The sequence below is a fragment of the Fonsecaea pedrosoi genome, assembly GCF_000835455.1.
Source record: "Fonsecaea pedrosoi CBS 271.37 unplaced genomic scaffold supercont1.6, whole genome shotgun sequence".
NCBI lineage: Eukaryota > Fungi > Ascomycota > Eurotiomycetes > Chaetothyriales > Herpotrichiellaceae > Fonsecaea > Fonsecaea pedrosoi.
Genome location: NW_013550610.1, coordinates 31,091 through 58,627, shown reverse-complemented (window position 1 = coordinate 58,627; position 27,537 = coordinate 31,091). Strand labels below are relative to the sequence as shown.

Sequence of the window (27,537 nt, the reverse complement as noted above, 5' to 3'; positions counted from 1 at the left end):
GCATAAGCTACTCGTTGGATACTACATGATCGAGTCGTGGAGCGCAGCAGCTTTGGGCCTGAATTGGAGGCCTGACGAACAATTTGGGAATATATCCATTGCTGGCACCCTTCGATGTCGTTTCGGGTGGATGCCCGAGTCCGAGCCAATCCGCCGGGTCAATGAGTCTCCGAGCTTTTTCGGTCTGAGTCACCAACAATCCTATCCAAGAATGGCGTCGGAGGTAACAATTCACTCAAGGTTAGCGTGAAGCGTCACAGATTGGGCGGAGCAGCTATGTTGAGTGATGTCCCCCTGTCGCACCGCATACGGTAGAAAAACCAAAGAGGGGGGAAGTTGTTCTCCTCCTTGTTTGGACGGCAGGACGGACAAGGGAACGAGGTGCATGGAGGAGAAATACGACCTGAACCAGGATATGGATGAGAGATCTCGTACAACGTAGTGAGGCAGGTGAGCCGATCACGTGCTTATATAGTGCCAGTTTAACAAGCTGCGACCGACTAGCCTCTTTAAGATTAGCCTCAACATACCATTGGGGAGTTCGCGAAGCGCGTGCTTGTTCCACCTGGAGCCTCGCGTCGCTTTGATGATCCAACAATCCCTCACGACTCTCAGCTCCACGGCGCTGTTGTGCGCACGCCTCTGAAAAGACACCAACGCCTCCGAGAATCTCATCTGCGCATCATGCACATTAAGCAGATCACCATCCAAGGCTTCAAGAGGTAAAGACTACCCAGGTGTTGATGCAGAACCTGGTTTTAATCAATTCTTGCAGCTACAAGAACCAGACCGTTGTCAATCCCTTCTCCCCGAAACTCAACGTCGTTGTCGGTCGCAATGGCTCGGGCAAGAGCAACTTTTTCGCCGCGATTCGATTCGTTCTCAGTGATGCCTATTCACAGATGGGACGTGAAGAGCGACAGGCCCTCATTCACGAAGGGTCCGGCTCCGCTGTCATGTCCGCGTATGTGGAGATAGTGTTCGATAACACAGATGGACGGTTCCCAACCGGAAACGATGAGCTCATACTGCGCCGTACGATCGGCCTCAAGAAAGATGAATATTCACTCGATCGCAAGAATGCGACAAAACAAGATGTCATGCAGCTCCTTGAAAACGCAGGATTTTCGCGCGCGAACCCATACTACATCGTTCCCCAAGGTCGCATCACCAGGTTGACCAATATGAAGGACTCCGAGCGACTGGACGTCCTGAAAAGCGTCGCAGGTACACAGCAGTTTGTCGCCAAGAAGGAGGAGTCGCAGAAGATCATGAGTGACACTAGCAATAAACTGGCCGCCATTGATCAGACGTTCGAGCAGATCGAAGACCGTCTCAAAGAACTCGAGGAGGAACAAGCAGAACTCCGAGATTTCCAGGAGAAGGACCGCGAAAAACGCGCACTTGAATACACCCTCTTCCATCGAGAGCAAGATGAAATCAACAGAGCTTTGGCAGAATTGGAAGATCGAAGAGCGGACGGGATTGACGGGGTCGACGGGGACCAGGAACGCTACGCACAAAACGAGGACGAACTAGCCCGGATCTCCCAACAAATTCAAAAGCTCAACCATCAAATCCAGGCCGCGCGGCTTGAAAAAAGACAGTACGAAGAGGAAAAGCGAGAAAAAGCGAGGGCGCGAGCCCAAGTCGAGTTGGAAGAGAGAAATCTGGTCCACGGACAAGCGGCAGCTCAACGCACCAAGCAGGAGCGTGACAAAGAGCTGAAACAAGTTCGCGCGCAAATCCAGGAGATCGAACAAGAACTGAGCACCATTATCCCGCAATTCCAGGCGGAGAAGGCAAAGGAACAGGCCGTCAAAACTCGGTTGGAGGAAGCAACCGCCACGCAACAGCGGCTCTATGCGAAGCAAGGGAGAACTGCTCGATTCAAGTCAAAGGCAGATCGGGATAGCTGGCTACAAGCACAGATTGACGAAACATTCCAGTCTCTCTCCCGCTTCAAAGCGACTCGCATGCAAACCGCCGAGGGCATCACAGACGATGAAAAGCAAATTGCCAGTCTCGAGAAGGAGATCGAAAGCCTTCAGCAGCGACTGGGTGCACCGGACCATTCCATTGACCAAGACATTCAAGCGGCCAAAGAGAGGAAGGACGCGCTGATAGATGAGCGGAGAGCGTTGTGGCGCAAGGAGGCGCAGCTTGACTCGGAATACGCAGGGGCTTTGGATGACCTGAGAAAAGCTGAACGCAACCTGTCACACATGATGGATGGCAACACCAGCCGGGGTTTAGATGCCGTTAGGCGCATAAAGGAGCAGTACCGCCTGGAAGGTTGCTATGGTCCGCTTGCAGAGCTGATTGATGTCCCTCAACATCACACAGCCGTTGAAGTCACTGCAGGAGGTTCCCTATTCCACTATGTGGTGGACAACGACGACACAGCGAGCAAGGTCATGGAGATCCTGAGCAGGGAGCGCGCTGGGCGACTTACCTTCATGCCGTTGAATCGACTCAAGCCTAAAACAGCAAACTTCCCCAACGCGCAAGATGCGAGACCACTTATGTCACTCATCAATTACGACAAGAAGTTCGAGCAAGCTGTCCAACAGGTTTTTGGCAAAGCCATTATTGCACAGAACCTAAGCGTCGCAGCACAATATGCTAGAACTCACGGTGTGACCGCTGTAACCCCCGAGGGTGACCGGTCTGACAAGAAAGGCGCATTGACCGGTGGTTACCATGATACCCGCTCTTCGAGACTCAAAGCCACGAGGGCCGTGATGGCAGCTCGCGAGAGATTCGAGGCGGTCAAGGCCGAGGGCACCGATAACAAGAAGAAGATTGAAAAGATTGACCAAACCATCACAAAGGCTATGAGCGAGGTTCAAAAACTCGAGCAACAAAAAAACCAATCTCAAGGTAGCCAGATCTTACTCAGGCAAGAGATCAAAAGCAAGATGGACATGCTACAGCGCAAAAAAGAGGATCTCGAAGCAAAACAGAAGCAAGAGGCTTCGATAGCGGCCAACGTTAAGATCCTGACGGACCAACAGTCTGCCTACCAAGCTGAGTTGGGCTCAGACTTTAAGAAAGCACTGAGTGCAGCCGAAGAGAAGCAACTAGAGAGTCTTACAATCACTATACAAAAGTTGAGGCGCGAATACAACGATCTGTCTGCGTCTAGAGCAGAGATTGAAACCAGGAAGGCTGACTTGGAAGCACGGTTGAACTCGAGCCTGAAACCTCAGCTCGAGGCGCTACAGACCGACGAAGTGGACGAAGAGGCCGGCAGCTCTTCCCAGATACGCGCCAAGAGGGCCGAGTTGGCACGTTTGACCAAAGAGCTCAGCTCTGTGCAGACTTATCTGGATGAGCTCGAGGAGAAACTGGAGCAATCGGCGACTCAAGTCGGCGAGCTCGAGGCTGAAGCGGCCGAGATAAGGCGCCAACAAGAAGGATTGACCAAGGCGATCGAACGTCACCAACGCCGTCTGGAGAAATCGGTCCAGAAGAAGGCTGCTCTCTTGGCCTCGAAGCAGGACACTGTGGAGAACATCCGCGAGCTCGGTGCCATCCCGGAAGACTTGCGGAAGAAGTATCAGAATACTGACTCGAACGTCATTGTGAAGAAGCTCCAAAAGGCAAAGGAAGCCTTGAAGAAATACAATTCTGTCAACAAACATGCTTTTGAACACTACCGAAAATCAATGAAGCAGCGGGAAGAGCTCACTGCAAGACGAAAGGAGCTTCAGGCAGGAAGATCGTCCATAGAGAACCTGATCAAAGTTCTCGACCAGAGGAAGGACGAAGCCATCGAGCGGACCTTCAAGCAGGTTAGCAAGGCGTTTGCCGAAGTTTTTCAGAAGCTCGTCCCTGCTGGTCGAGGGCGATTGGTCATTCAACGCAAAACCGACAAGCGACAAGCTGACGACTCGGATGAAGACTCGGATGCTGAACGCGGGAACAAGCGCGGTGTTGAGAACTATACCGGCGTGGGTATTAGTGTTAGCTTCAACAGCAAACATGACGATCAGCAGCGGATCCAGCAGTTGAGCGGTGGTCAGAAGAGTAAGCATGTTCACGTCTCTGGGGACGCCTCTTTACTGATCGCGTGATGTCTAGGTCTTTGCAGTCTTGCCCTCATCTTCGCCATCCAAGCCACTGACCCGGCACCATTCTACATCTTCGACGAGATTGACGCGAACCTCGACGCACAATATCGGACCGCGGTGGCCGATCACCTTTTGTACCTTGCAAATAGGGCGGATGAGGAGCCCGCAAACGGCGACGAGAGACCGCTTGGGGGGCAGTTCATCTGTACAACATTCCGACCTGAAATGCTGAGGGTGGCGGACAAGTGTTTCGGCGTGCGCTTTGGTAATAATGTGAGCACCATTAGGGAGGAGACGAAGGAAAATGCGCTGGATTTCATTGAGAGCCAGACTCAGTGATTGGGAGGGTTGGGATACTGTGTGCTTGCTGGCTCTGGGACGACGATACTAGTATCTTGGGATTCAGGAATAGACGATGATGATGATTGACGCGCGAGGCCTTACGATATCGTTTGAGGCTGGTGATTGGGTGTAATGGCACGAGGGATTGCAGGTGCAGTTCAGGCACACAGAGCACTAGGATCTCGGAGAGGAGAGGGATTACGATATCATGTGTTTTTTGGACCGCCGTGTGAGAGTGTTGCCTGCGCCTTTGTTCTTTGTTCTCGTGTGTTTGGCCAGCGCGTAAAGTACCGAGTACAACGCGTCCGTGTCAACAACGCCAAGCCCATTGACGTGCCTGTGGATCCCGAGCCAGTTTTTGGCTGCAACAAACCTTGCAAATTTCCATCCATTTTCCCTCTCTTCCCGCCTGGCGGTAGCCAGCGACGGACCCCTACCTTTTGCTCTTCCTCAAGTCTTTGCTTTTAATATCAAACACGATACCAGTCCAAGGCCTTTATCGGACTCGTCCACACCCTTAGACCCGGGCGGACGTCACACCTCGATTCGCTGAGAGACGTCTCAAGTCGGACTCGACCAATAGTTCCACTACAACACTCTCCCGCTCTATTTCTTACACACACACACACACACACACTTGGTCAGGATGAAGTACGTTCTGGTGAGCGGTGGCGTGATCAGTGGGATCGGCAAGGGGATAATCGCGTCGTCCACGGGTCTTCTGCTCAAGACCGTCGGTCTGAAGGTGACGGCGATCAAAATCGACCCATACCTGAATGTGGATGCAGGAACTATGGCCCCAACCGAGTATGCAGACTTTGGTTATGCCGTCAGATGGCCGTCTAACTATTGTGTAGGCATGGGGAGTGTTTTGTCCTGGACGATGGCGGCGAGGTCGACCTCGATCTCGGAAACTACGAGCGATACCTGAACGTGACCTTGACCTTTGAGAATAGCATCACAACTGGAAAAGTGTATCAGCAGGTTATTGAGCGTGAGAGGAGAGGAGACTACCTTGGTAAGACAGTCCAAGTGGTCCCTCACATCACAAATGCAATTCAGGACTGGATTGAAAGAGTGGCAAGAATCCCAGTGGATGATACAAAGGAACAGCCGGATGTGTGCATCATCGAGCTAGGTGGGACGGTAGGTGACATTGAAAGTGCGCCCTTTATTGAGGCCATGCGGCAATTGCGAAGAAGAGCAGGTCGTGACAATTTCATACACATTCACGTTTCGCTGGTGCCGGTCATTGGCGGTGAGCAAAAGACGAAGCCTACACAGCAAGCCATTCGGGATGCTCGCTCGGCTGGTCTGGCACCTGACTTGGTAATCCAGATTCTTCCTGAGCCTTCTCCTGGCTAGAGACTGACGATGACCAGATTGCATGCCGTTGCCGGGACCAGCTTGTCGAGGCCACAACCAACAAAATTGCCATGTTCTGTCAAGTTGAGCCATCACAAGTCCTGGCCGTCCACGACGTCGAGTCGACATATCATGTGCCACAGCTACTCAAAGAACAGGGTCTGCCTGACCAGCTCCGCGAGCTCTTCCGTCTAGACGTTTACAAGATTGCTCCTTCGTTGGTCATAAAGGGCCAGCAGATATGGCAGGAATGGCAGCGCTTGACAACGTCACAAGATCGCTTCTTGGAATCGGAGAAAGTCAATATTGCCCTGGTCGGCAAATACACAAACCTCCACGACTCTTATCTCTCGGTCATCAAGGCTCTGGAACACAGTGCCATGGCGTGCCGGCGCAAACTCAACCTTGTTTGGGTCGACGCAAGCGACCTCGAAAAATCCACGCTGGATTCGAACCCAGAGAAATACCACAAGGCATGGCATGAACTATGTACAGCCGACGGTGTCCTTGTCCCCGGTGGATTCGGACATCGCGGGACTGAAGGGATGATTGCAGCTGCCAACTGGGCTCGAACAAAGCCTAAACCATATCTCGGCATATGCCTGGGTATGCAGGTCGCTGTTGTTGAGTATGCTCGCAACGTGTGTGGTCTGAAGTCGGCTGGCTCGGTCGAACTAGATGCACAAACGCCGGACCCCGTGGTCATCTTCATGCCGGAAATCGACAAGACGACCATGGGCGGCAACATGCGACTGGGCCTGCGCCCGACAATCTTTCAGGAGAATACACAGTGGTCGCGACTGCGGAAACTCTACAACAATGAGCCTAGCATCCATGAGCGACACCGTCATCGCTACGAAGTGAACCCCGAATACATTACCCGCCTATCCGATGCCGGCTTGTCATTTGTTGGCAAAGACGACAAGGGTGAGCGCATGGAAGTCATGGAATTGAAAGACCACCCCTTCTTTGTAGGTGTACAGTTCCATCCCGAGTATTTGAGTCGTGTACTCCAGCCCAGTCCGCCTTATTTGGGCTTTGTGGCCGCGAGTGCGGGAATGCTGGAGCAGGCGTTTTCTGCGGTGGCGGCACGAGACGAATTGCGCAATGGCAATGGCGCCAACAACCATTTGCCGCACGAAAATGGTGTTAATGGCGCCTTGACCAACGGGATGAGCCAGGTGTCGCTTTCGTCCTCTACGGGATTCTGACGGTCAGAGGATGACGGTACCAAGGCTTCAATTTGATTTTGGATGCCAGCACCCCGAGGAGGTCTCAGCGGAGGGCAACGCATGGAATATTGGAGTGTCCATCAAGCACCATCGTCAATCCTTGTCCATCACGAATTCTTTTGTTATGAGGAGAATACACACACATCTTATCGCATGCTTGGAACTTGCGCCTGGTACGAAGGACTTGAGGGAAATTTTTATGGACACGCACGAAATCTATAGAATATGAAGGAGCCATTTTCCCCGGGTCTCATTTTTGGTTTTCAGGGACCCGTGGCGTCAGGAACTGGTGTAATTAATTCTTCCTATATCGGTTATTAGGGCCTATATAACTTTTGGGGAGGGGGGGGGGCGCCCTCCGTGCCTCTTTTTATGTGAATGCATCATGATGAATCTTGGGATTTTGTCTCTGAATATGGTATGGACTAGGCTTCTCTTTTCGGTTTTCGCGAATATCCTTTTGTTTCATGTGAATACGTTGTCAGGGGTCCGCTGTGTGAATGACTGACTAGCTGAGCTGGTATGGATCCAGTCAGACGTTGGAACGCTGTGTATTCATTACAGAGCGATCCAGTTCGGTGATCGGCCATCATCCCTTCAATAATTCAGTCTCTCACGACTCAGTGAGCTGGTAGGTCATACGTCGCAGGGTCTACGACGAACCTGCTCCGCTGCCACTTGGGCCCCCGCCAGGCGCTGTCGAACCAACAGAGCCGGAATCGAACGGCTTGCCGCCCACTCTGTGTCGGTGGGCGAGTGCAGTCTTGCCATCTACGTGGACTAGCTCTGCCTCGCGGACGAAGACGGCACCCTGTTCGAGATCGTCTCCATCTCCTCCTCTAGAACCGTTCGCGAGGCTTTGAGCGCGCCGTGCCATGTCGTCGTCGTTATCGTCATCGTCATCACCATCGCCAGCTGCAGCTCTGAGGCGCGCCCTCTCCCGGTCAACCCACCTCCTCCAAGGCCGGTAGCACAGCACACTGATGCCGCCGACAACGACGAAGCTGCCGCAGATGGCGCCGCCGATGACCTCGTACAGATCGCCGGCCTTGGCAACGCCGTCCCAGAAGGCGCCCTTGGGGGAGGCGACGTTGAGGATCAAGGAGAGCAGCTGCAGCATGCCGATGATGATGGCGCATAGCACGGTCAGCGTGGTCAGCACGATCGAATAGTACAGGAAGGTGAGGGGATTCTTCACGCGCGCCGTTGTTGTTGTTGTCGTGGTTGTAACAGGGTCATCTTGTTGATAGGGCTGTTCTGATGTCGCTGGCTGCGTGTGACCTGATTGTTCCACGTCTATGAGAACCAGGGGCTCGTCCGGCGTCGTGAGGATTTGTTCTGGAACTCCGTGCCGAGTGACCTCTTCCCCTGAGCGGTCCTTCTTGCTCGTCTCGTCCAGGCCCATGCCCATCGGGGCAACGTACAGACTCATCATCAGCGCGCCATCTATCGTGTCGACGAGGCACATGCCCGCCGTGAACAGGACGGGAAAGATGAGTATCAGCCAGATGCTGGTGCCTTTTGCCCCCTGGATGCTGCTGATGCCCAGGAGGGCGATCTCGGAGCTCGTGTCAAAGCCCATGCCAAAGAGCACGCCCAGAGGATACATCTTCCACGGTCGGTCGATGAGCTTGAACATCTTCTTCAGCACCCGGAAGAGACAGCCACCGCCCTCGATCTTCCAGGCCTCCACAGCCTCCTGCTCCGGCTGCAGGCGGATGACCTTCCTAATCTGCACGACTAGCTTGTACAGGATGTAGGCGTTCATGATGCCCAGGAGGATCAAGAACGCCGCGGAGACAGAAGTCCCGATGATGCCACCGACGGTGCCGAAGCTGTCGAAGCGTCCGGCAATGCCTGCCGCGGTGGCTGCCACGACGATCGAGGTTATGATGACGATGGTGCTGTGGCCCAGGCTGAAGAAGGTCCCTACCGTCACTGGTCTTTGGCCCGTAGCTATGAGCCGGCGGGTCATCAGGTCGATGGCAGAAATGTGGTCGGCGTCCAGCGCATGTCGGAGGCCTAGCGTGTAAGCCAAGGCTGCCGTAGAGAGAAGATGGGTGTGTGTAGACAGGATCAGGCCGCATATTGCCCAGACCACGAGGTTGACCACGATGAGCAACGTGACAATCAAGATGACCGGGAGGGGGAGCTTTCGAAGATATGGTATGCTGGCATGAAGGGCAGAGAGACGGCCATTTATGCGTAATCGCTGCCTTTGAAGCCGTGATTTCCACGAGCTCTTTGGAGGAGGTGTTGTCGAGGGAGAACCCTGCTCTTCTCTTCTTGAACCTGAAGATGCCATGGCTTCATCCGCTTTTTGGCTCCCGACAAGAAAAAAACCTTGCTGTGTCACTCCAGGTTTCCCTTTTCTCTCTCCTCCTGTTTCTCCTTCTACACCCTACCTACCTCGACAGGGTCTGCAGCGACAGCAACTGCAGAACTGACAAGTTTTGGTAGGCGATTGTCACGAGGTTGGACGAACGGACGGAGGGAGGTGAGCGAGGACCAGCAATGGTGATATCAGACATTATAGCGGAACAAGCCAGGCCGGGATGGTGGGGGTCGATTGGGAGAAAACGTCCATTTGCGCGTCCCTAGCAGAGCAGTTAGTAATGCTGTATCATAGCTGGAGGGGATCATGCTTCGCAAAATCGAAAATGGTGTCACCAGGCGTGGTGGTGATTGGGAGGAGATAAGTTTGTGAAGGGGGAGTGATTGGTGCGGGGTGGTCCTTTGATAAGATCTGTGAGATCGGATAGCCCATCAGGTGCTAGGCTTTCCACCCGTAGAGCCGTGCTGGGGGATGCCCTATGATGATAATTATTTTACCCCTCGTCTCGCCTCGCCTCCAAATGTGCGCCCTGTGGCTTGTTGCTTCCCCCCTGAAACCTGCCAACCCCGAGAGAAGCCGGAGCCTCACTGGATCAAGTATACAAGACATGCTCCTTTGGGAAGTTATCCAGATTCCTATATCAATGGGCGTAGTCTGTGAATCTGTACATCTCGCTTGTGTGTGTCTGGCTTGTCGCAAGGCCTACAGACAGACAAGGCTGAATGACATCAGGCTGACAGCCTCGTCGTCCCTTAGTCAGCGAGGCTGAGGCCAAGAACACAATGCTTCCCCCCTCCTCAGCCCTCGGCAACCTGACCCATTATATTATATATTATATGTAATTATATTCCAATGGCCGACTTCCTCTTCCTCTTCCTCTTTGTCTCCCCCTCTCCGCCTTGTTTTTCACGTCACCGTCACCCGCCCGCCCAGTAAAATTCCAGCTACATCCCAAGATGCCGTGGCCACCCCTTCAAGAACGTCTGTTCAGTCTCATCGAACCTGGATTCCTATTATATGCCAGTGCCCTGTGTAGGTTCCCTCTCCTCTATTCATCTCACTGCCCAAAAAATTCCCATTTCTGACCCTGAACGTGGTAGCCTTCATCACGACTGCATTTCAGTTCTATATTCTCCAGTTCAACCTGCCCTCGTCTTCCAATCTCAAGAAAGTGCGCGACGATGCTTTCTCAAAGTTCTGGACTAAAGCTACTGGTAAGTCGGGCAAACAGCCGTCACTTTCTGCGAGAGAATAGGAAAAGGAGTCAAACAGGGCGATGGTGTTGACGCAGTCTTCAGCACCCGTCGACCCGCCTCTCCCTCCCAAGGGCTCTGCCCTCCTAGTTCCACCCCTGTTATCCCGTGCTCATGGAGTGGTTCTGGACATTGGGCCCGGATCAGGCTCTTACGTGTCGTTGTTCTCCGACAACCCCAATATTAGCGCGATATACGGTGCTGAGCCAACGACCGGTCTTCACGCCCCCCTGCAGCTTCGGATCAACGAAGCCAAACTTACTGGCAAATACCACATCCTCGGCAGTACTGCTGATAAGGCAGAGTTGCTGGCCGCTCTGGCCAAGGAAGGTGTCAAGCCATCCCCCAATGGCATCTTCGACACCATCGTATGTGTCAGAGTCCTTTGCTCGGTACCCAACTTAGAACAGACTGCCAACGAACTGTATTCCCTCTTACGACCGGGTGGAGAATTGATGATCGTCGAGCACTTCCGTAATCCGTGGACCAAAAATGGCAGCGTTTTGGGCCGTCTGATGCAACTCGTCTACCACCTGCTCGGCTGGCAATTTTTCCTGGCTGGCTGCAATATGGACCGCGACACGCCTGCCGTGTTGAGGAAAGCGGCTCCTTGGGAAGCCGTCGAGTTGAAGACCAACTTTGAATGGAGTGCGTTGCCCTATGTCGCGGGGACATTGACGAAAAAACGTTAGCCGGGCGCGCAGAAACCTCATGGGCGGCCAAGGAGGCCAAATGTGAAGCACGAAACCAAGAATTGAGTCCCATCAACTGGGTTCTCAAAGAAATGCGACGGGCTGAGTGTATTCAGGCCTGCTGTTCCCCTGGACTGCGTACGGCCAGAAACCCTCCATCCTTTCGAGAACTCTCGCTCAATAACGGGGCCGGGGGGGGGCGGGAATGAGGGCTGCGAGACGATACCGTGGTGCTGATGTTCGTGCTGAGTCTGAGATCTGGTTGCCCGCCAACGGCTGATTGTTGGCGTCGCGTGTTTCAGTGCCGGGTAGGTGCATATATGTACATATTGGTGGAGAGATTTCTGTCATGCCGTTTCTTTCAACAAGCCGAACCTGCGGATCGAGATAAATCTTTGCTGTCAGCTCTCTCTTTGGCAAGGTTTGTTGCCATGCACGAATCATTTTGTAACCCTACCAGCCCTTTTGTTTCCCTCTGTTTCTTTCCAGTGACATTGAACGCATCTGGGTGGAGGCAGAGTGCATCTATGCTGAGGGTAGCACTGCAACATCGCCCGACACAAAGAAAGGTTTGATGTGAAAGCAATGTTTGATGTGGGTGTTTTCTATGTTCTTGTTTGCTCGCCCATCTTCGCTGCCTAGCGAAGTGAAGAAAAGCAACTGTTGGGATGATTTACTTCTCCTGACCGCTGTAACTCTTCCCTTTACAACATTTGACATTCCACCATCTCCAAAATGGACTGCGAGATCAGCTCTGACAGCCCTAGGTCTTCGAACCACAGTCAACCCAGCAGTAATGACAGCCTCGACGAGGAGACAGTCAGACACCTGGCCCTGTTTGCCCCTGAACCCGACACCGAGGATGAATGCGACGAACTTTCTCACGCCCCTCTTCGCGAGCTGGGGGCGATGCCCCTGTTCTCCAGCCGAGTGAAGCAAGCGCTGAACGCACGGACAGAGGACCGAGACCCAGTGCTTCCAGCATACGGGCTCTTGGGACTACGAACGCGTGCCATCGATGGGTCCGACTCCGTGACGACGCAACAGGACCTGCCGAAGGAGGACAATCTGATCTACGCCAACATGCAGCATCCGTGGTCGGCATTCATCTGTGGCCAACAGGGCGCTGGCAAGAGTCATACCATGTCGTGCTTACTGGAGAACGCGCTCATGGGCGACAGCAGCATGGGGCCGAACCCGAAGCCCATGTCCGGCCTGGTGTTCCACTACGACAAATTCACCTCGTCCAGCGCAACCCAGATCTGCGAGGCGGCCTACCTCAGCTCACAGGGCATCCAGGTCCAAGTGCTCGTGTCCCCCTCGAACCTGACCGCCATGACGAGCCTCTACCACAACCTGCCAAACTGGCCGCCGGGGACGCCGAAGCCAGAGGTCATCCCGTTCCTGTTCCGTGAGACACAGCTCAACGTGGCCAACCTGAAAGCGCTGATGGGCGTCGACAACGAAGAGAAGAACCCACCTTTGTACATGGCCATCGTGAACAAGGTGCTCAAGCAGCTTTCGCTCGCCGACACCACAGCAGGGGTCAAGTACCGCGCGATGAAGCAGGCAGTGGCCAACCAAGGGTTGACCCCGGCACAACTGGCCTTTCTCGAAATGCGCTACAGTTTGATCGAATGGTTCTTGCAGGAGACGGCGGCCCCGACGGTCCGAAACCGCGCAGGCAAGATCAAAGTCCGACCGCAAACCATGTTGATTGTCGACCTGAGTTGTCCCTTTATCACCGAGTCGGACGCGTGCACGCTCTTCTCCATCTTTCTGCAAATCTTTTTGGGGCAGCGCGACAAGAGTCCGCTGATCATCGCCCTGGACGAAGCGCACAAGGTAAGTCCTTTGTATCTTTGTGACGGTCTTGCTCTTTGGTACGACGAAGTGGAAAAAAAGAAAAACCTAACTGTGAACAGTTCTTGACCGAGACTCCGGCGGCCAAAGCATTCTCTGAGGATCTAGTGCAGATCATCCGCCAACAACGCCACCTGGCCACGCGCGTGGTCATTGCGACGCAGGAACCCACCATCTCGCCCAAGCTGCTCGACCTGTGCAATGTCGCTGTGGTGCACCAATTCCAGTCGCCGGAGTGGTACAAGGTTCTCCAGAAGCACCTGGCGGGGCTGGCTCGGTCGAAGAACGCCAGCGACAGGGGCCGCGGCGGTAACAACGACAAGGACGACAGTGTCTTCAAGACCATTGTCCAACTGGGCCAGGGAGAGGCATTGGTGTTTTGCCCCAAAGCGTGCTTTGACCTTGATGAGGGTGTGGAGAGGGTGGATTTCAGACCTTTGGAGGACGGGTATGCTCGGGTCCAGATTCGGGGCAGGGTCACGGCTGATGGGGGGAGGAGTATCCTTGCGTCTGATGCGAAGGGGAGGAAGACGAGGCGACACAAGGGGTGAGTCGGACGATGCGGGAGAGCTACGATTACTCATCCTCGTCTTCGTCTTCGTCCACATCCTTGTCCTCCATCCTTGAACTTGTATGAACTCGACCTTTTGCGGGATCTGTGGAGCTCAGTGCCAGCCAGGGATACGCAGTGTTTTTGGTCGATTGATTTCCAGTGTCGGGATACAAGTGGCAGGGGAAGGGGTGCCAACATCAAGACCTGCCTACTCGCATCCACGATACCCTAGGTACTTGTACTTGTATGTAATCAATAATCAAGTCTACAAGTAGTCCAATCCAGTCCAGTCCTTGGAGATAGACACCCGTGAGTCCCAGGCCATTGTTTACAGGATACCTGTTCAAGTCCTTGTTCTTTTATTTGTTCAAGGATGGACCAGGATGAGGATTTGCCGAACACAGGGAGCACAACATTGGCAAAGAGACTGGATGGAATACAAGTAGCAAGTACACATGCTTTGGCACCATATCCACATCCATGGGGAGACTAAATCGCCGTAGATATACAAAGTACTTGTACGGGTAGTCAACACCGAGGATACATGTAACCATACGAATGGATGTGTCAGGTACCGGTCTGGGTAATACCTACTTGGAAGGTATCCATGATTGGACCTCCCTCTCATCCACATCAGTTGAAGGATCCAACCACCCGCAATCGTTGCTGCACTGCGCGGCACTTTCGTTTTGCCTACTTGTATTTCTTAGTAACAAGAAGAGTGTGAGAGCCCTTTGTTGGCCTGATGATGATTATGGTGTGATGTCGAGTGGTTGTAGTCAAAGCCTCGGCATGGAATCGGGCGGATTTGACGCAAGGCTGCCAAGCCAAGCCAAGCCAAGCCCAATCGGAGGGGAGCGAGCGAAGGGGGGAGAATACGGGCTTGGCAAGGCTGTGGAAGGAATAATGAGGGGATTTTTCTACTCACAATGTTCCACCATCAACTCAAAAGACCATTGATGCCTGTCCAAGGGAAGCACGAATCGTTTCTTCCCATGCAAGTACTTGTAAGGAAAAGATGCGATATACTGTCTTTCTCTTCCAACGAAAGAAAGAGAGATGAAAACACCACCCAGAAAATTCTTGTCAAGAAAGTGGATGGTGGTGGCGTGAGAAACATGCCATCCCATAACATAATGCCGTACCTGGTCCCTCCTTGTACAATTGCCAATTGGTTTGTGGGAAAAAAAAATCCCTCCCTCGTGACTTTTACCTTGTGTGTCGTGTCTCTTGATGGGTAAGAAAAAAAGGCTGTTCGTACAAATCACGGGTTGCACACCACACCACGTCCCCTGGTACATAAGTTCACGGGGGGGTGGCTGCGACTTTGGACGGGTGGGTGGGTTTATCAACTTACCAGACACACGTACAAGTACAGACAACCAAGACAAACAAAGCAAGCAAGCAGAAGAAGATATTCTTTGCGCGAAGAACGAACACATTACTCACATCAACATAAACACCAACACCGACACCGATACCGACACCGACACAAATATCAATATCAGTATCAACACCAACACCAATACTACTCCCGATCAAAATCACCGAAACATCCTCTCAATATCCGAAATCAATCAGAAACCTCCATACTCCGCTCTAAACCACCAATATCAGGAAACAAAGCAAAAACAAGAGCAAGGCACCAACCAAAAAAAAACAAAAAACAATGGGCGTCCTTCAACAAACCCTCCCTCTCTCGCTCGTCTACTTCTCCCTCGTCGCCCTCTCGGGCCTCATCCTCGGCTCCATCCGCGTGCCGTACCTGCACCCGCTGCTGGGCGCGCGGTACGCCGAACTGGTCGAGATGCCCATCATGCTGATGGTGGTGTGGCAGGCCGCGCAGGTGACGGTGTGGAATCTCGAGTCGTCGTCTCCGTCGTCCGCGGACCCCAAGACTCGACCCGCGACGACTGCCAAGAATGGCGGCGGCGGTGGTGGTGGTGACAACAAGAGTCTGACGACCAAGCTCCTCAGTCTCCTGACTTCGCCGCCCCCAACGGCGCTGCTCGTCGGCGCCCTCGCCCTCGTGTGGCTCCTCGCCGCCGAACTGGCCGGCAGCCTGGTCGGACACCTCGTCTCTTCTCGCGCCCCTCAGACCGGGTTCTGGTGGTCGTGGGGCGACGGCGTCGACATGTACATTGCCGGGCGGGACGTCGTGTCCTCGGCGCCCGTCTACGCCATGGTGCTGCTGGCGTATGCGGTCATGCCGTGGATCGCGTGGCGCGCACAGGCCCGCGAAGACGCCGACAAGCTGTTGTGGGAGTTTGACGCCGCGCAGACGGGGGAGGAGGACTACTGTTCGCGGTAGACAGGGGCGACTCGGTGTCAGAACTATGCGGGGCCGGGCGGAGCTGGACTGGACTGGACTGCAATGGACTACCTTGGATCAGATGGGCTTGAATAGCATCGGATTATGTTGGATTGGTCAGGACAGGACAGGTCAAGAATGGACGGACATTGGGATATTGGACGCCGGAATAGCGTCTCCGGTCCGGTCAATCCACGTTGGCGCAGAAAGGATGGAATATTTCGCCAGCAATATCCAAGTAAGTTACGAATCGACCAGCAGGGACTGCGCATGGATGGAGCGGCTTGCGCACGGAGATATCGATATCTATACGTGTATTATGTATTATTATTATTATCGATTTCACCATCATGTACCAATACCACCCACCTCCCAGGAAATACTCAGAATATCATGTGTTAGTATGAGTATAGATAGGCATAGACACGAAAACACATTTCTTCTTGTTCCGTACTGTTGTTTCACTCCATCTAACCTCATCTCGTCCGCTGAATGTACTTGAACGACGATGAGAGTGATGATGATAGTGATGGTAGTAGCGACATTCCCATCCACCGAGACACCTACTCGTTGGTTCTTTAGATCTTTCCATCTCTGGAATGGTAATTGCCCCTGTTTTCTTCTTCTTCCTTTTCCACGGGCTTATACCTGTCGTGTCCTTTCTCCTTTTATAAACTCGTCCCGTCGTCACTCGTACCGCTACCACGTTGTAGACTCTAGACTCTAGAACTCTAGAATCTACACGCAGATTACTACACCAGGCGCAAGTCAGCAAATGACCTTTCTTCCTTTCTTTCTTTGGGGGCCCATCTCATCTCAAAGGGAGGGTTTGCATAGCATGGTATTGTATCAAACTGTATGGTATGGTAGGCAGAGTCTGTCCGTGTCTTCTTCTCCCCTTCCTGGTAACCGCCACCATCTTGCACCCAGAAAAGTCAATATCGCAATATGTCGATCCATCCTTTACTCTCGGTCGGCAAGCTCTGAGAAACAATTGATTCACTTCCTTTTTGCTGTGATTTTGTCTGTCGACTTGTCGAGAGCGTGTAAGATCCCAAATCTCCCGGTAGCCACAACCACACAACCTCGTTGTGAACCTCAATATCAATATCAATATCATGTCAATTGCCCGGCCCCTTGACCGCAATTTTCTTCACCCACACTCGAATCTTCTCCTCGACCCGTCTCTGGCCGCCGTGCCCGCCGCGCCCGCCGCGCCCGCCACCCTTCTCCACACGCTCAAAGCTCTCTTCGCGCACAAAGAGGCCCCAGTCGCCCAGCGTCTCCAGGTACTGCTCCATCGACTCCTCCTCGAGCCGCCGATATCCCTCGTCCTGCCAACCAGGCAAAAAGGTATTGTGCCACTCCAGGTACACCGCCTTGGCGTGGCGGTTGGCCAGGATCGGCGTTGTGAAGTGTTCAATCTCATCTTGCGGGATGAAGATCGTCACGGGCGCCGCGGCCACGGCGGCGGCCTGGGCTCTGTCCTCTGCAAACTCGCTGAACACGTCGTCAAGCTCGTCGGAGCCGCGGCCACGGTCGGCCTCGGTCTCGGTTTCTCCATCGCGGCGGACGACGGGAGTAATGGTCTTCTCCCAATACACCGCAAACGTCGCGGCTTGTTTCACGGCTCTTTGTCGTTTGGCCGCGCGAAAGACTTTCTGGCCCAAATCCACCAGGTCTCGCTCGATCCAGACTTTGGCCTGGACGGTCTCATCGTCACCCAGCGCGATATGCTGCTCCATCAACTCGTACTTCAGCTCCGTTTTCATGCTCACCCGACTGACTTCGATCCCAGTCGCCGACGCCGCGTACCGATGAACACCGGTGACGATCTCACGGACCTTGTCCTGCGCCTTTGCCGCGTCGTACGTCTTCAGAAAGTAATAGTGATCGGCGTCTTTGTAGATCTCGACCCCCCTGAACACACCCCAGACCGTGTACCTGAAAACTTGGTCATTCTCGCCTCGATCTCCGTCGGAGGCGTCCTCAGACCCCAGTTCGGTCTCGCTGTCCGATTCACCTGCGGTGGCGCGATCGATAATTGTCGGGTCTGTCAATGCCTCGAGTTGCTGCTCTCTCCTCAGTTGCATCTGCCGTAAGAGCTCCAGGTCAAAACCCTGGCTCTGCATGGCCTGGCTCCTTTTCATCCGCATTTGCCCAAGGAGTTCAGGGTCGCGTTGCTGTTGACCGGGACTTGGGCCATGAGGCGCTGAGTCTCTTTGACGCCCATCTTCCAAACGCTTGACTTCTGCAATATCCTGTTCCTTTTCTGTGAAGGACTCCCGATATTGACTCTGATCCATGGCTGATCCCTGTGACGCCGATTGCGCATTTTGCCCAGCCCCAAACACAAAGTCGGCGCCGTCATCTTCTTCGCTTTCCTCGTCGTTGTCATGGCGATATTGGGTGGCGCGCTCAAGCTCTGCTTCGATCTCGGCAACTTGACTCTGAAGTTCGGCGGCCTCGTCTTGGTCGGCCGTTTCAAAAAACCTCAGCTGGGCTTTCAGCTTGTTGATGATTTCTTCTCGATTGTCAGACTGCGCTTGTCGACCATCAACTGCTCTCGCCCTCCTCATCGGACGCTTGTCCCGGGCAGCTCGTGTCTCGTCTTCCACAAATCGGACTTGTTTCTTACCAGACTTCTCTTCTGTTCGCACGCTCGGCCGCTCCTTTTTCCTGTGCTTTCTCGGCCTAATGCTGTGCCGCCGGCTTTTGCGCTCACTCCTCAGCCCTCCCCAATGGTCGATCTCCTTCTGGACCTTTGGTGTTTCGTCGTTGATAAAATCAATATGCTTCTGACTAAATGTCCGTCGCATCTCCGTCATGACTGCAACGTCGCTGGGCTCCTCTAAGCTCTCTGCCGCCTTCTGAACGCGCCTTCGGATGTTGTCGCGAATGTCCTGGACCCGCGTCCGTCGCATTTTGCCGGGCTTTCCCTGCTCGATCACGAGCGAGATGAACCTCCCAATGTCGTAAAGCTCGTTTGTTTCCGTTTGCATGGTTCTCTCGGTGATTTCGCGATCCGAGAAGCACCGTAATTGCGCAAACGTCCAAAACACGCCTCCAAGGGCATCCAGGTCTCGCTTTCTCTCCTTTGCAATCTCGTGCTGGACAATCACATCTTTTTCTTCTTCGGAGAATTGGTCAAAGTTTTTGGGAAGTGTCAAGCCTTGATTTCGACGGGGGCCAAGGGTAGACGGCGGCGCGGTGTGTTCTCCAGATGGCTGGGATTCTGTCGCCCTGGGATCAGGAGGCACCAGATCGCGTTTTCGTGGAAGTTTCTGGGGTTGGGAGAGGACTCGATCGAGGGGCCTGGAAGTACCCTCACTGTCACTGACGGTGACTCTTTTAGCTGCAAGCGCCTCAAGTCCAGAAAGAGGCCGAGTCAACGGCTTGGGGTTGCGTTTTTCTTCGTTGATAGCTCCTCTCTCCGCTGTATCTGTCTCATGACTGGATAGAGGCCGCGGGTATGTCCTGTAAGTTTCATTCTCAGCACTGGGTCCAATCTGCGATTGCTGCACTGTGTTGCGCTCCAAATATAGAGGTGTCTCGTTCTCTATAGCACTGATCTCTGTAGCACTGATTTGTGGCTGTTGCTCGGTGTTGCACTTCAAGTGTCGAGGGGCGTGGTGTTCTGGCGTAGCAGTCAATTGCTGTTCTCTATTGCACTCTGGATATATCGTGGAACCATCAGGTCTCTCAGGAAGAGGATTCTGCCGACGAGCTCTACAGTTCCCGTCATCTGCGATGAACTGTCTGCTTGGGGGAGGGGTGCTCACGCTTCCCTTCGCCGCAAGCCCAGGACGAATAGCTCTTTTAGCCTCACGTAAATGATCATCGCCCAAGGGTATGGCCCCCGATTTGTCGCGACCGATCTTAGCGTCCCGGTCATCACTTAATGGCTGGCTTTGCATCCGATTAGGAGGATTCCTTGCGCCGGCTAATACGTCTGTCCTCTGGACTGTCCTGTCATTGATTAGTCTCTTCATCGTGATAAGGATCGCTTGCCTCTGACCTACTTCGATTTGTCGCCCCTCTCCCTCGACTCTGAGTTTTTACTGTGCTGTGCAAGGTCCCGGGGTTCGTCGGAAAAAAGGCCGATGGTTGAATCGTTGTCGTGGTCGACATCCGTATCAGATATTGTCCTACTGTACTCCGAATCCGAGCCTCTTTCAGAGTTTGTAAGAAGTCCACGCCGCCGCAAGGCCTTCTCTCGTAGCTGTCGACTCCGCTCTGCTCCTTCTTCTTGATATCTGTGCATGTATTCGCGGGCTAGATCCAGGAACTTCTGTTCTTCATCTAGCTCGATATTGGATGTTTCCTCCTTTATTTCCTTCTGTTTAGGTTTTGGTTGGTGGTGTCTCGATAGTAGTTCATTAAGGCGCGTTCGTTGTTCCTCCGACGTGCCCCCTTCGCCAGAGTTCGCTGGACTAATTATCTTCGACCAGTGCCCTTCATCCTCGTCCTCCGAGTCTTGGTAGAGACACGAGCCAGGGTGAGGGTCTGGACGTAACCAATCTTCCTCGTCGAGCGGAAAGCCATGAGGGAATGGATTGAAGAATCCAAATTCTGCTTGGCGATATGTCGATGCCTGGGGTTCTGACGGATTGGCTTCGTTTTCGCCGAACGTGTCGCATTTCTGATCGGCAATTTCGACGGCGCGCTTTGTGGGGAGGAGACGCCGTTTATTCTTTTGCGCGGGCGACACAGATAGAGAGCGTTTAGCTCTGGCTGGTGGAGAATCCAAGACAATTGGGAGATTTGAACCAGTCTTTTGATGACTGAGTGGTGAATCTTCCTGATATACGGCCAAGGCTTCATCAATTTCCGCCAGCGAAGGCTTTATGTCCAGATCAGAATATTCTGCATCGATTTGTGAGTTGAAAGATGTGGGGTGAGGGTAACTCGTTCTTTCAGTGTCGATCGACTCGTAGATCTCGTCCGAACCATCAACGATCCGCCAGCCATCGATCTGAAACGCTTGTGATTTTACAGTCTCCCGGCTCTCCACTGGAGGGAGCCGCCTCGGCCGGGATGGGGCCTTGGGTGACAGGATCTCTGGTGAATCGGAGGCAACACGGTCTTGGCTGTGGCCAACGGAAGCAGCGGCCGTTTCATTTGCCTCTCGGCTTGAGCGGAGCGAGGATGGGTGCGGTTTGAGGGGTTTGATTGTGATTTTTCCAAGTTGTTCAGAGAATATAGGGAGATTGGCATCGATTGTTGAGTTGTTGGCACCCATTCTGTGAGCTGTTGGATAGAGATAAGCTGTGACAAAATCCAAGATGCATGAACACTCCCAGAAGTGAAGAAAGAGTGCCTGGATGATCAAAAACTACGTAGAAAGTGATTGGTGAGGGGGTCGAGTCGATAGCGTGGTCGACGTGAGTGCTGACGGCTCTGTTGCTTATGGTGAGCTTTGGAGTTGGATAGTGGTACCGGATGTTTGGACTCGGGTGCAACGGGATTCGCAAAGGGTAGCTCAAGGGACAATAGCTCCACAATGAGAGGACAGGTCTGAATTAAAGGGCCCAAGCAAGTGACACGCGAAAAGGGTTTCAGTGCGTCCGAAGAGAGAGGGATACGGGCAAAGAGATCGATGAATGAACGTGGAGAAGACATGCGGGACGTAAAGGGTCTGAGAGGTGGGCGAAGCAGATCTAAGCAGAGCAGATGCTGCTATACCATGAACTGAAAAAGAGAAGACAAAAGAACGGTCAAAGGAACGGTCACCGGGCTGTCACTGACGTTGTAGTGAGAGGTACCTCCACGACTAGAGAGAACCCATTCAAGGAGAGTGGACAAGAAACGCCGCTGCCAAGCCTATCGTATGACGAGACACACAAAGTCCATCACTGGATAGGGACCGATGACCGTGTGAATATGCATGTTGGACTTGTCTTCCTGAACATCATTGTTCCGACTTTTAGGGAGTGAACGGTCCTGCTGTTGTCCTTGTTCAGGGAGGGTGATCCAGGGAAGTGTGTTTCACGTGTCGCCGGCTGGACTGTGTGGCAACCAAACAACCAAAGTGTGCGGCCCTCTTGGAAGGACGTGGTTTGGGTGCGTTATTGAGATATGCTGATCATCTGCTGGCCGCCCGCACAGACATGCTGAGGTCACCGACGCGACCTGCGCCGGACGTATATTGTCGCCGAAGGAAGTGGTCGCGGGCAGGCACTGAGATATTAACAATTTAGAAGCTCTCTGACTATGTCAATGACATCAATGACATGGATGCCCGAGGAGATGGATTGAAGTCGGGATTGAAATGCTAAGCCATTCAACTAGCGCGAGGCTGAGGCTCGAGAGGGACGAGGTTGAATGCGTCACGTGACAGTCAGTTCAACAGATGCGACAGTGCGACAGTGCGACAGCTCGGCTCTCAGAAACAAGCAAGATATTATTTTGTCCTTGTAGGGCTTGAAGGACAAGATGAGACTACTCATAGATGTTTCCCCCTTCACGCTTTATACACGATGTCCGACCCCACACAGCGGTTGCAGGTGAATAGGTTTGTAGGATCCTTGGTCCTCTTGATCCTCAACAAGCGCTCGTAGTTGGATCCCCAAAAGACTCTTTCCCAGTTAGGCTCGAAGCTGTCTGTAGATTAACCAGTGAAGACTTTTCTAGTGGACATCAAACTCACGGGTTGGCTTCGTTCGCATACGTCCCTCCGTCCGGTCCAACGATCTTGGTCCATCGCTTGCTCATTTCAACCAATTGAAGTCTCTTCTGATGCTTCTCAGCTTCGGGCGCTTCATCGTCCCAGTTCGTGCCGAAGCTCATAACCGCCCGGCCCTCCCGCCACGAAGGGTGAACTGACGTGTTGTCCCGCGTGGTGGAGTTGACATGCCCAACTGGAAACTGCGTCAGCAGGCATCATCTAGGAAACAGAAGGAACAAACCAAAGTTGAACGATGGATAGTGGTCCGGACCAAACTTCAACATCATGTCGATAATCTCATCGGCTTTGTTGAACGCCATGTCCGGAGTAAGGAGCCGAGATGAATCCATGACATTCAGAGCGATGTTTGGGTCCTGAAGAAATGTGTTGCAGTAATCAATCCAGCGGGGAAAAGTGAAGTTGAACGCGGCGAAGCTGGTGCCGTTGATGAGTCCTAGCTGCTGAAAGGCCGCTGAACCTTGGGCCAGTTCTGCATCGGTACCTCCAGGTCGGATAAAGAGGCCAGAGAAACCATTACTGAGGTACCCGTATCCAGTATAGCCGGCATCTGTCATATTCACCAAGGCACCTAAAGACCCTTGTAGGAGTGGACGAAGGCTTGAGTTCGTAGTGGCGTTGATCTGTATAGCGGCCACCTGAATATGCGTGGGTTCTGGGTGAGTACGATATGTCACTGAGGTTATGACCTGCTTTGAGTCAGTCATGAGCCGCAATATCCATTCTGCAATGTGGACGAACACCCCATGCGCTTCCTCCGCCGCCGCGCAAGGCCCAGAAATAATCTGGATCAGTATACTGATTAATAGTGACGTGTTCTCCCTGCGCATTGACCAATTTGATTTCCAGCACATCTGACACCATTTTGTTAGTGACAGTCGTGTCCACCTGATATTGGCATTACTTACTGTCGACGCCGAGACCGTAAAGATTCGACCAGGCCGAGTGACCGCCTCCCGTCAACCAGCCGCCAGCGGCTCCAACTGTTCTGGCATGGCCACCGACGATGATCACATGCTGTTCGGCAGCAGCTCGATACACATCTGAGCTCGTTAGTCCGCCAAAAGCACTAGCCAGCGGCCGGACAGGTAAATACCTAGCCACTGCTCTCCTGCTTGTAGTGTGACAGCTGGCACACCTTGACTCTCTGCGGGTGCACCCTCGACGACATAGCTCTGTGTCCACTGTCTCCCTTTCAGATTGTGAGTCCAAATGGCAAAAGCGCCCCGTCCACTCGATCGCCCGAGGCTAATGTAGGAGTTTAGACATTGAGCGTCTTATTGTTGAAGAGTGAGACTTACTGATCATGGCCGGTGTTCTTTACCACAAGGTAGAGGTGTCTTTTGTTGGCGAACTTGACCGCGGCTTCAATGTCTCCCACAGATTGTGCTGCCACCGAATAGTGTGGAACTGTGAGCAAAGTCAGAATCAGCTCTCGGAGCAATGGACATGGAATAGGGTCACGGATACCCAACCCTGGCTGGCAGGGTGCAGTCCTTGACGAATTGATGAAGCACTGTTGGCTGCCCAACTCCCATACAATGGCACTATATGCCCCCGACTGATTGGTTCTCCAAAAACTATTGTCCCATTCCTGTCTTGTCTGCTTGCACTTTTCGTTGTCGAATTGTTCCTCGTGGCAAACAGCTGCTGAAGGGAAGGTCCGGACGAGGCGGCCCGAGATACTGTTGTTGAAGGCTTGCCATTCCTGTTCATCGGGCCAGCAAGGGTCTCCGTATCTGCACCGAGGACGGTGCGTGGGCGGACAGGCCCAACAGACATGTGCGAGGAGAAGAAATAGTGTGATGCATTCGAACATGGCGACAAGCATTATCATATCCCCTGGTCCAGGATCCGGAGCAGAGTTTGATCATATGTCTATCGAATTGAGATTGGAAGGGTGAATGGAGGTAGATTTATATACCTCGTATACACTCCAGCATACCTCTTTTTGGAACATGTTCTCGACCTACCATTGGTCCACCACCTTACCTGGGAATGCGAATACGAGGGATAGAATGTACCATCCTTGAATTCAAGGAGAGGCGTGATCCGAATACCCGCGGCAGGTTGCTCAGTCTTGTGTCATATGGCTGCTTATAGGCAGCAGGATTTGTTTGCTGTTCACGCTGCTTCCAGCCTAGAGTGATGCCGCCCGCCCATTCACAGCCTTCCCCGTTAGCGATAATCATTGCACTGTTGAAGCCGGCTACCTGCGCCTTGTAGGGCAGTTCTGCATCCCAAGAGCACGAGGAACGACAGCGACAGGCTCTGTTGTTTGAGCCCTGATCGTGTTCCCGTGGGTAAGGTGAGTCGTGAGCGACGGATTTTTCACAAGCGGCACGTTTCCCGCCAATATAATGATCGCCATGATTCAGCCCTGGTACTTCGAGTCAGCCTCGCGGCCAAGGAGAGTATGATGTAGATTCGGCCATGGCACCAAGACCAATGAATACGAATACGATGAGATGGGGGAAGTTCCGAATCAGTTGATGGAAGAGGTCAAAGAATGGCAGGACCGCTTTACGAATGAAGATGTATTGCAGATTGGCCGACGGATATCAGGAGAAGATTGGACCAAAATAGAGAAGAAAAGAGAAGAGAAAGAAGACAAGGAGGCCGTCGTGGACGTCGTCGAGCCAAAGGTCAAGAATTGCCAAAATAGGTTTAGCTTCTTCCATTAAACCATCAACGCGCCACCACGCGTTCACCTTCGCCCGCCGCTTCAAGAAGTGAGTGGACAACTGCGCAAGTCATCCAAGTTGTACTCGTATACATCCCCGGTATATCGCAATCATTACCTGATATTGCTTACAATGTCAAGGCTTTGAAACTATGGCGCCCACCCAATTTGAACCGCAGCCTCTCACGGCGCCCCTCAACGACCAAGCCCTCAGGTCCCTCTCCGAGCTGCAACAACATCGAGACCGCGAAAAGAAAGCACGAGAACCCCTGAAAAAGGCGGCAGAGTACCTGACCGACATCACGGGAGAACTCAACGACCGAGCATACCTCCGCAGGGTTAGGCACTCCAAAGAGAAAGCTCGCCGTAGAGCTGCCAAAGGTGTCGAAGATGGTGCAGAAGGGAACGACGACCCCGCAGAGGCCGAGGCAGATGCAAGACACGATGAGTTCCAACGCAAGGTCGAGGCTCTGACTAAGAGGATGGACTTGAGCATCCGTGGTGTCATCGACGACATGGCCTGGCTGACTGAGTATCCGGCAACTCTAAAGGCAGTGGTCGAGAAAGCACAGGAGATCACGGAGCAGCAGCGCAGTGACTTCCACGTACAAAGTCCACCGAGAAGAACCAGGCAGAGTAGGAGGGTGGTCGATGCTGACGAGACTGGAAACGTGGATCAGGACGACGAAGGGGAGGCGCATGAGGCGGAGGGTGACACAGAGGCTGCATCATCGTCCCACCAGACAAGGATGCTGCCGACTATCCACCCAGCCGACTCACCACATGTCCATCTATCCACAGCACTGACCCAGCAAGTGCGGACGTGGACATCCAAGACGCTGACAGAGAGATATGCACACAACAACGACTATAAGGGGTGGTACCGAGTTCTCTACGACGCCAAAAACCCTGGAGAATCCGCACCTCCTATGCCAGACGAAAGCCTGTGGTTCGCCGCTGAAGAGGGACGGATGAGTTTCTCGTCCAGTCAACGTCGCCGCCACCGTCCCCTGCGAGAAGGCTCCCAAGCCGAAGCCACTAGCGTGACAGAAAATGGCTCTAGGTCCGGGTCCGACGACGAAGTCGAGATTGCCGCCGAAAAGACCCGGCTCAAATGCCCCATCACACTGCTCCCCTACGAAGACCCGGTCACATCCAAGAACTGCAACCACAGCTACGAGCGAAACGCCATCCTGTCGATGCTGAGTGCCTCGAGCAGCCACGCGCTTTGGACGCCGACCCAACTGCAGGAGCTGAGCCAGCTGAGTGACAGACAGCGGAACCGGCGCGAACGCGAGATGCGGGTCAAGCAGGTCAAGTGTCCCGAGTGCAACGTGCTGCTTGTGGAGGAAGACCTGGTGGAGAACCCGGCGCTGAAGCGCCGCGTCGCGAGACTCCTCGCCCAGGAGAGGCGGGACAACATCGCCACGAGCGACGTAGATGGCGATAGTAGCGGCGACGACGACGACAACGAGAACCGCCATCGCCATCATAACGACATGGACCTTATAGGCACCCAGCGACGCCCCGTCGGTCTCGGCTCGAGCAGTCCGGTGCCTTCACGCTCGACGACCGCGCGCAGGACCGCCGAGCCGATCAAAGGCGAGCGCCTGTCGAGCATGAGCGTGGTCCCGCAGACGCAGCTGGGGGAGGATGATGGCAGCGGCGGTGGAACGCACAAGAACAGCCAATCCCCTGAACCTGCCCTTGTCCCGACCAGGCCGGCTCGTCGAGGCCGCGGGAGAGGGCGGAACAGGCGAATCATGGACGTGGACGATGACAATGAGTAGTGATGACGAGTGACAAGAGATGAATCCGTCCGCCACATGTATGGTCTGTTCCAGGACAATCGGATTAAATTCAAGGCATAACAAATAAAAACACACATCGTGAACAAATCCTTCGTCCAGACCAATGGTTTCGCGCTCGCGAGTTTTACAATCAACGCCTACGATAGCCAAGTACCAAGGACCAGATACCGAGTACAATGCAAAATATTACGTTGCCTATCTGGACACGTGTACCTTGCACATAGTAATACTCTATACCCAACGTGAGGCACGGGAGACAGGAACGCGGGACACGGGACACGGGACAAAGTTCAATATGCCAGACCAATAAATCAATTTTTCCATCAGACACGAGGC

The 27,537-nt window shown here is 53.5% G+C and overlaps 9 protein-coding genes across 9 annotated transcripts; 6 read left to right on the top strand and 3 right to left on the bottom strand.

Moving 5' to 3' along the window:
- Positions 1-684: 684 nt before the first annotated feature.
- Positions 685-4,415, top strand: Z517_09003 (uncharacterized protein; the record flags this gene model as incomplete). The annotated part of the gene is made up of 3 exons (XM_013424913.1): positions 685-722; positions 776-4,032; positions 4,087-4,415. The coding sequence occupies 3 exons, from the start codon at positions 685-687 to the stop codon at positions 4,413-4,415; spliced, it is 3,624 nt and encodes a 1,207-aa protein (XP_013280367.1).
- A 649-nt stretch (positions 4,416-5,064) lies between these two features.
- Positions 5,065-6,994, top strand: Z517_09002 (CTP synthase; the record flags this gene model as incomplete). The annotated part of the gene is made up of 3 exons (XM_013424912.1): positions 5,065-5,225; positions 5,276-5,747; positions 5,801-6,994. The coding sequence occupies 3 exons, from the start codon at positions 5,065-5,067 to the stop codon at positions 6,992-6,994; spliced, it is 1,827 nt and encodes a 608-aa protein (XP_013280366.1).
- A 673-nt stretch (positions 6,995-7,667) lies between these two features.
- Z517_09001 (uncharacterized protein) lies at positions 7,668-9,320 on the bottom strand (the record flags this gene model as incomplete). The annotated part of the gene is made up of 1 exon (XM_013424911.1): positions 7,668-9,320. One exon carries the CDS (start codon positions 9,318-9,320, stop codon positions 7,668-7,670), a length of 1,653 nt encoding a protein of 550 aa, XP_013280365.1.
- Positions 9,321-10,306: 986 nt separating this feature from the next.
- Positions 10,307-11,295, top strand: Z517_09000 (uncharacterized protein; the record flags this gene model as incomplete). Its single annotated transcript, XM_013424910.1, has 3 exons — positions 10,307-10,382; positions 10,451-10,564; positions 10,649-11,295. 3 exons carry the CDS (start codon positions 10,307-10,309, stop codon positions 11,293-11,295), a joined length of 837 nt encoding a protein of 278 aa, XP_013280364.1.
- Positions 11,296-12,030: 735 nt separating this feature from the next.
- Z517_08999 (uncharacterized protein) lies at positions 12,031-13,709 on the top strand (the record flags this gene model as incomplete). Its single annotated transcript, XM_013424909.1, has 2 exons — positions 12,031-13,140; positions 13,221-13,709. The coding sequence occupies 2 exons, from the start codon at positions 12,031-12,033 to the stop codon at positions 13,707-13,709; spliced, it is 1,599 nt and encodes a 532-aa protein (XP_013280363.1).
- A 1,671-nt stretch (positions 13,710-15,380) lies between these two features.
- Positions 15,381-16,022, top strand: Z517_08998 (uncharacterized protein; the record flags this gene model as incomplete). Its single annotated transcript, XM_013424908.1, has 1 exon — positions 15,381-16,022. The coding sequence occupies one exon, from the start codon at positions 15,381-15,383 to the stop codon at positions 16,020-16,022; it is 642 nt and encodes a 213-aa protein (XP_013280362.1).
- Positions 16,023-17,143: 1,121 nt separating this feature from the next.
- Z517_08997 (uncharacterized protein) lies at positions 17,144-21,264 on the bottom strand (the record flags this gene model as incomplete). The annotated part of the gene is made up of 2 exons (XM_013424907.1): positions 17,144-19,991; positions 20,045-21,264. The coding sequence occupies 2 exons, from the start codon at positions 21,262-21,264 to the stop codon at positions 17,144-17,146; spliced, it is 4,068 nt and encodes a 1,355-aa protein (XP_013280361.1).
- Positions 21,265-22,485: 1,221 nt separating this feature from the next.
- Positions 22,486-24,526, bottom strand: Z517_08996 (uncharacterized protein; the record flags this gene model as incomplete). The annotated part of the gene is made up of 8 exons (XM_013424906.1): positions 22,486-22,621; positions 22,672-22,882; positions 22,931-23,396; positions 23,449-23,561; positions 23,616-23,750; positions 23,804-23,955; positions 24,009-24,117; positions 24,172-24,526. The coding sequence occupies 8 exons, from the start codon at positions 24,524-24,526 to the stop codon at positions 22,486-22,488; spliced, it is 1,677 nt and encodes a 558-aa protein (XP_013280360.1).
- A 1,016-nt stretch (positions 24,527-25,542) lies between these two features.
- Positions 25,543-27,180, top strand: Z517_08995 (uncharacterized protein; the record flags this gene model as incomplete). The annotated part of the gene is made up of 1 exon (XM_013424905.1): positions 25,543-27,180. One exon carries the CDS (start codon positions 25,543-25,545, stop codon positions 27,178-27,180), a length of 1,638 nt encoding a protein of 545 aa, XP_013280359.1.
- Between the last annotated feature and the right edge of the window lie 357 nt (positions 27,181-27,537).